Source organism: Cryptomeria japonica, unplaced genomic scaffold, assembly GCF_030272615.1.
Source record: "Cryptomeria japonica unplaced genomic scaffold, Sugi_1.0 HiC_scaffold_22, whole genome shotgun sequence".
Lineage (NCBI taxonomy): Eukaryota > Viridiplantae > Streptophyta > Pinopsida > Cupressales > Cupressaceae > Cryptomeria > Cryptomeria japonica.
The window spans coordinates 1,190,546-1,197,458 of NW_026728844.1; the positions used below are offsets into that span (position 1 = coordinate 1,190,546).

Here is a 6,913-nt window from a genome sequence, read left to right on the forward strand (position 1 = left end):
CTATTCCTTTCAAATGGTAAACTGCCTATGCCCATGCTGGGTTTACTACTTAAACTACTGAATCAATGGGTTCCACCCCCGTATCTGCGCTGGTTGCTTCTGGGTATCAATCTCCATCAACTGGACTTGGAACAGCATCGGCTATCTCTAGAATCCCCCCCCCCCACTTATTCTAGCAGGCTGATGAATAAAGAATGGTAGCTATGACAGGAAAAGGAATAGGCTCTGGATCCGGAAATGGAACTACGCAAAGGAATGCCCTTACCTATCGTGCTGAGGGCAACGCTTAAACTATTGGCTTTCGACCTTACAGGGATGTTAACTGAGATGCTTACTTTAATACTGCTGCTTCGAAACCCGAATGCTGCGTCAACTATAGGCTGGTGGTGCCCTTGCTTCCTATGATGGTAGCGAAGATGCTGCTGGGTAAGATGATAGGTATCGGAATAGGGATCCGGGGCGTGATGCTGCAAAGTCCACTCGATAAAATACAACTGCCGGGGGTCCCACCTTTACTTTAGCGACTGATGATGGGACTGCATCCGGGACCGGGACAGGGCCACGTAGCTGCTCTGTGACACTCCTATTAGGTATAACCTGAGCTTATAGGGAGCTTCACTACGAACTATTGAGTAGATAAGAAGGAGCGAAGCCGCTTGTCCTTTTTTTCGGGCAAGGATTTCTTCATTCGATTGGGCTAACGGTGGATAAGTCGAGACGAGGTTCAAGGTGCCAATAGTGAAATACATGTCATTCCTTGGTTCTTTGGTGGGCTGATCATGAAAACAGCATGCTGAGGCTAAACTATAGCTACTAGAAGAGTTTAGGGTGTTCCCGCCATGCCCCCTGGCCGTATTCTGCCACATGCTCCAAAAAGGAGGTTAAGTTGAGCCTGAATGTAGACCCGAAGCCAATTCCTAGGTGCTGCTACGTTTGCTCATCGGTTCATCCATCCGTGCCAATCCTGGGTGTCTGCCAGGTGTTCAAGGTATTTGAATAAGTCTGATGCTAGTCGGTCATCTCCCAAAAATGGGATTGCAGATTTACGATGAGTGGCACGGGGGCTGCGAAGAACATACCATGGCTAAGTCTTAAAAGGGTAGCGTTGAAATAAGTGGTCATGAAATGGATGAGATGCAGGGCCGGTATTTCATTTACCTTTAATTCTCCAACGCCCTTGGGTTTTGCAGGAGTAGGTTAAATTGAATCATAAGCATAAGCATCAAACGTCTCTAGAGTTGGAGGCAATTCTAGGTGTTGTTTTGAGACCAGGAGAGTTTGAGGGTGACTCACTTTCGATAGTCATGACTTTAGGGTAGAAGTAGGATCCTAGGGTAGTATGGATCACAGGACTCTCAATGGGTAGGTGATGAGGCTGTATAGGAGGAATCACACCTAATAGAAGTAAAAGATCATTATCAATTTCAACCATGTCAATGAACTCACATGAAGGACCTAGTTACTCTCTTGGCAACATGGTAGGAGGATGTATAGCATTTGGAAAGGTCGTCATGCAGATTTGAAAAGTGAGAGTACTTTAGGCTGATGGAGGAGAAGGGTCATAAACCAAATATAGGGTATAACACTGATCAGACAAGTATTCTAAATAAGTGTAGGCTTTGGGAACACTATTAGACTATTTAGGTCGAAAAGTTGTCATATGGCGGGGTTCTCTTCTTTCAACTTGTCCAACATGTCCTTGTAGCGCCATAAGGTTTCTTCCGCCTCCCAGCTGTTATCCTCTGGCGGTCTTCCCTTCCAACTCACAAGGTATTCCCTTTTAAGTCGGTTTCCGAAGCCCGTCACTCTGCCAGATAGGATGCGGTCCACCTCATGGTCGGGTTTGTCTTGCACAAAAACTGGACCCCTTGTGGGGACATTTCGACTTGGATCTGACTCGTCCTCACGAAATGGGCGCAACACGCTCACATGAAAAACTGGATGAACCCGCCGGCAACTCGAGCTTGTACGCGGACTTGCCCACCTTGGCAACTATCCGGAATGGCCCATCATACCGACGTGACAAACGTCGAACTCTGGCCTTTGGGCGGCTTAAACTGGTGCGGGTCCAACTTCAGCAACACCTTATCTCCCACCTGGAATTCTAAGGCTCTTCGGTTAGTATCCGCAGTAGCTTTCATCCGTTCCTGGGCCTGAGTCAAGTGATACCGAGCAAGGTCCACCCGCTCTTGCCATTCTTTGAAATGTTGAGTAGCTGAGTCCACACCTCCAAAGTACCTAGCAACAATAGTCTGTGGTGTGGTTGGCTGCTGACCCGTGGCAAGTTCAAAGGGTGAAAACTTGGCCCCTACTATTCTAAAGGGCCGTCCGTCTTCTTCAGATTCTAACTGAACTGAGCCGCATCCAAGAGATCAGGCCAATTAGATTGGTCCGCCGCAACGAAATGCCTTAGATAATCCTCCAGCAACCCATTGATCCGCTCCGTTTGCCCATCTGACTCTGGATGGCGGGCCGTGGACAAGAACAACTTGGTTCCCATCAAACGGAACAGCTCCTGCCAAAAGTGACTGGTGAAACGGGCATCTCTATCTGATATGATGTTAAGCGGCACGCCCCAATACTTAACCACATTCTTGAAGAATCACATTGCAGCACTCTCAGCCGTGCATGGATGTTTACACGGAATAAAGGTTGCATACTTGGAAAATATATCCACCACCGTCATTATGCTTTAGTAGCCTTGGACCCTTGGTAAGGAAGTGATGAAGTCCATACTGACACTGGCCCAAGGTCGAACTGGTACAGGTAATGGTTTAAGTAGGCCTCCTGGGAGTTTGGTCTCCGCCTTATCCTGCTGGCATGTAAGGCAGCACCTGACATAGTTGTCTACGTCCTTGCGCATACCCGGCCCTCGCTCAAGTAATGCCAGTGTTCGCTTCTGTCCTGGATTACTGGCCCAAAGCGAATCATGACATTCCTTCAGAAACTCTTTACGAAGATTACCCCACTTAGGCACGTACACACGACTTGGCCGGAAAAAGAGCACCCCGTCCGAATCTCTTCGTCCCCAATGGTTTCTCAGCCTCCTTGACTAGTGCCACAGCTAGAGGATCCTGGGTTATACCTTCTTTGATGCGATCCAAAAGTGGTCTACTCAACTCGATCTTGCTCGAAGCGTGACCCGCTCTTCTCGACACTTGCGAGAAGCTTCCGGCTTACACTACGGGTGCTTCTCTAGCTATCTCTGTCTCTTTTACCTATGCTGCTGCCTATGATTATGGATCTTTGGCTTGCTCACGAACAGTCGCTAGTGGGGGTATTAGTATAGGTGCTTCCGCGTCCCTTTCAAATATAGGGGCAGGTCATTGAATTGCATCTATAGTTGAGACTCTTCTTGTATCCTTTAAAGAGTCTCGACCAACCCTTTTGTCAACACTAGTAGTACATCTACAAGAGGAATATTCATCTCAACCTTAACCTACTCTGCCTCTGCTGCTAGGTATGCTGCTTCTTCGACTGACTCCCCTACTATCTAAAGGGCTGCTGGAGGATATGAAACTTTCTCAGCTGCTACTGAATAAACAGCCCATATATCTAGAGGGCGAGACGAGAAAGGCTGTCTCTGCTACCATAGCCTTTGCAGCTGTCTCTGCTGCACCTGCCCTAGTCTCTTCAGGATCTCGATCTCGTCCTGGAACTAGCACTACGACTGGCTTTGCTACCTTTGCTCCTGGCTCCATCTTTGCTTGCTATATCTTTGCTTCTCCTGCTTTCTCCAACAAGTCACAATATGGGGAAACTATTTTGTTAAATCAAAGGTTAGCCCCGCAATGAGGGGAAGGAAAGGACTGAGATTCATTGAGTCATGATGGGTCCACCCTTGTATGATCATTAGCTCCGAGATTGAAGCACGCATCGTATATAGAGCAATATGTGTATTTCCCACCTAGATTCGGTGCTACAGGCATTCATCCGGAATCTTTCGATCTCCATTGACAAAGCACTGCTTTCTGATGCTTGTTACACCGACAGCTACGAGAAGGAATCTATTATACCTGATAGTGGGTCACTTGTGCTCGGATTGGGCGGCCACTTGCGCAAGACCATGATCGAACCAGAGCAGGCACGTAGTTGGACTGGTTCCATACTCATTCGCCAAATTAGCAAGACCTAACTGGACAATATGCCCAGATCAATAAGCCTCGGTAACTACATGCCCAGAGAATTGTAGGGGGATTCCGAAAACGGGACCAAGCCCTACAATTCTCTGGGCAACCGCCGGGGTTTATTAGAAACATCCTCAGACGAAAGATGCGAATATCTCCATTGGCTAACGAATGAATTACTAACCAATCGAATGAACTATCATTATTATTTTATTTGTCGATTTATCTTATTGATCCGGAGCCTGCAGAAGCAGATGTAAATCGAGCAGATTCAGTTACATAACCAGCTTATCCAATTGGAGTTTAACCCGCGGGCATCAGAGAAAGAAGCAAAGGTATCAGTAGTAGAATAGGCAGGGGGCTCCCAAGGATGGGAGAGTCAAAGGACATAGAGACACAGGCGGGGTGGTACCATTACTTACATACCGCGTTTTGACTGGTGCGCATAGCCTGCTGTTCCTAGATTGTGTTCAGTTACTATAGCAGGCGGGAGGCACTGGCTTTTTCATAAGTAGCAGCATCAATGTAGAGAAAATCTCCACTTAGACTTGAACTAGAACCAGTTGACTTCGTTTACCCAGTGCCAGTTATAGATCCATGCATCCTTGCTTCTGGCTCTGTTGCTTCTTGCTCTGTTGCTATAGCCTTTGCCTCTAACTCCACGGTGGGATCTGCTAGGTTAACACAGAAATTTGATCCGGTCAATCTTAAGCTTCGGCCTCTGCCTTTGCTAGGTCAACTGCCCTTGCCGCCCCTATCTTCCACCCACCCACCCCTATCTGGCTTTGGATCTAAATCCCCGGTGGAGGCACTACAAAAAACAGAGGCAAAGGCTTCTTCAGCAGATCCATATCTGGTAGTTTAAGATCTAAATCCCGCACTAGTTGTTTCATCTCTAGTCCCAGATCTATATTCAGATCCGGTTGACCGAGTTCAAGTAGTAGCCTAGGTTGCAGCAGAGCTACCATTAGTTCGATAGCGAGATCGAGAGGCCCTACTATTCTGACGGGCCTAGGTTCAACCATAACCCGTTTATTCAATTGTCCGTGAACCAGTCCCCGTTGCGGTTCCATATCCAGGTACAGAGGCTAAAGTAGGAGCATTTAAGTCAATTCCAGATCGGGAGCCCTAGGAAGGGTGAGCGTTAAAACCCAGTTTCGGATTCAAATCCATAGCCATTAGTTGTGGGGGTGGAAGCAGTACCTGTTATTTGATCCAGTTCCTATTAATGACCCAGCAGATTAAGTTCCATCCTTCGTTATCATATCACCGGTAATCAACGGGACTGGCTGTTGCACCGAAGATTTTGATTCGAGTCATCCATCATCCATATAAACTCCTGAAACGATATATGACCTGGCTACGACTCTATCGAGCCATAATTGATTCTGAAACCCCTGGTATGGTCTGCCCTAGCCCTGGCACGCCATAACGCTCTGCATTCGTGCTTGTTTGCTTAGCGAACACCCCCCTTAGAATAGTAGGGCTAGCAGTCGCGCGAGTCTACTTCTATAGACGAGACACCCTTAGGCTTAGACACTCAGTATGGCTAGATCGGGCCAAAATGAATGTGAGATTTCTCAGCATTCGATTATGGGGCGACTCCAGTAAAGCCTCGGGAAAACAAAATTATGGACCGTACCTGTGAATGGGGTAGCCGAGAATGGCGGAGCTGGGTATACCGGGGAAATCAATTGGCATAATATGCCGTAGCAGCCAGGTGCAGTCAGCAGTTCTTACTCGATCAACTCCATTCTATAGGATAGGCCCAACCCCCATAGAATTGTAGGGTTTCGGGAAGCGATAAATTGTAGGGAGAAAGAATGCGATTGTTCGCCCCGGAATTAAAGGAAGGAAGAAATACGTTACGCCTTAATCAAGTGCTATACCCCGATAGGGATAAGGATAGGGAGGGATGCCAATGCAGGTAGATCTGGTGCCGAATTGGTAATCTGCTTCATTACTAGATATGCTAGGGGTATCGAACTACGGATACTGCGGAAGGGCACCCAGTCATTGTTAGGAAAGAGCCGCGATGCTTGATGAGCGTATCGTGCTGGCCGCTGTAATTTCTCTCCCTTTGGTCGAGCCTGTTTACACACCCTTCCGTCAAACCGTCGCAGTTCGCTAGGCAGAATGACCCATTTCCCTTTAATCAAACCTAAGCAGTTGAGTCGTTCAAACCAATGGCTAGGGGATGGCTGGTCCTTCTTAGTGATGCGCTCGACATTTCCCACTTGAAAGGGGATTTATCGCTTGCCCGAGGTAGTAGGTAAAGGTCATTTTATATGATGTAGGGCAGCTCGGGAGGGTCAGGCACTTTCCTTTTGGCAACGCCACCTTTGCTTACTTCATTTACCACGGCCACCTTTCAGTGGTGGGCAGGCCACCTTTGCTTACTTCATTTACCACCCCCCTATTCTCTATTTGATTAGGGCCCCTAAGTGGATGGGAAATTCCCTAATTAAAGGTGGCGTTGCTACCCCGTCCATACGAGCAAGCAAGACCAGCACCTTCAAACAAGCAGCATCAACTTTGTCGGGAAAGAGCTACGCACCTGCCTTTAAACCTTGAAACTAGGAGGAATGGGGGCGGGAGAGCAAACTAACAAATCCTTCCTTTCAGTCTTATTCCTTCTTATGTCCCTTCGGTAAGCACTTTCTCTTTCTTTCCTTATTCTCGACCTTTCCTTTCCCTCCTCTCGGTGGGGCTTTCTCTGTCCTTTCATCACCCTTCCATCCCTTGGTAGTGGTAGGTGTATCTGTCTCATATGTCCTCCTTCCTCT

General features: G+C 47.7%; 1 protein-coding gene across 1 annotated transcript in view; it reads right to left on the minus strand.

The window, feature by feature from the left end:
• Nucleotides 1-4,700: 4,700 nt before the first annotated feature.
• The window catches only part of LOC131043336 (NADH-ubiquinone oxidoreductase chain 1-like), a 3,214-nt gene continuing 1,001 nt past the window's right edge, over nt 4,701-6,913 (minus strand). Inside the window, exon 2 of the mRNA XM_059214915.1 lies at nt 4,701-4,798. Coding sequence (XP_059070898.1) covers nt 4,701-4,798 — 98 coding nt within the window. The remainder of the gene's footprint in view (nt 4,799-6,913) is intronic.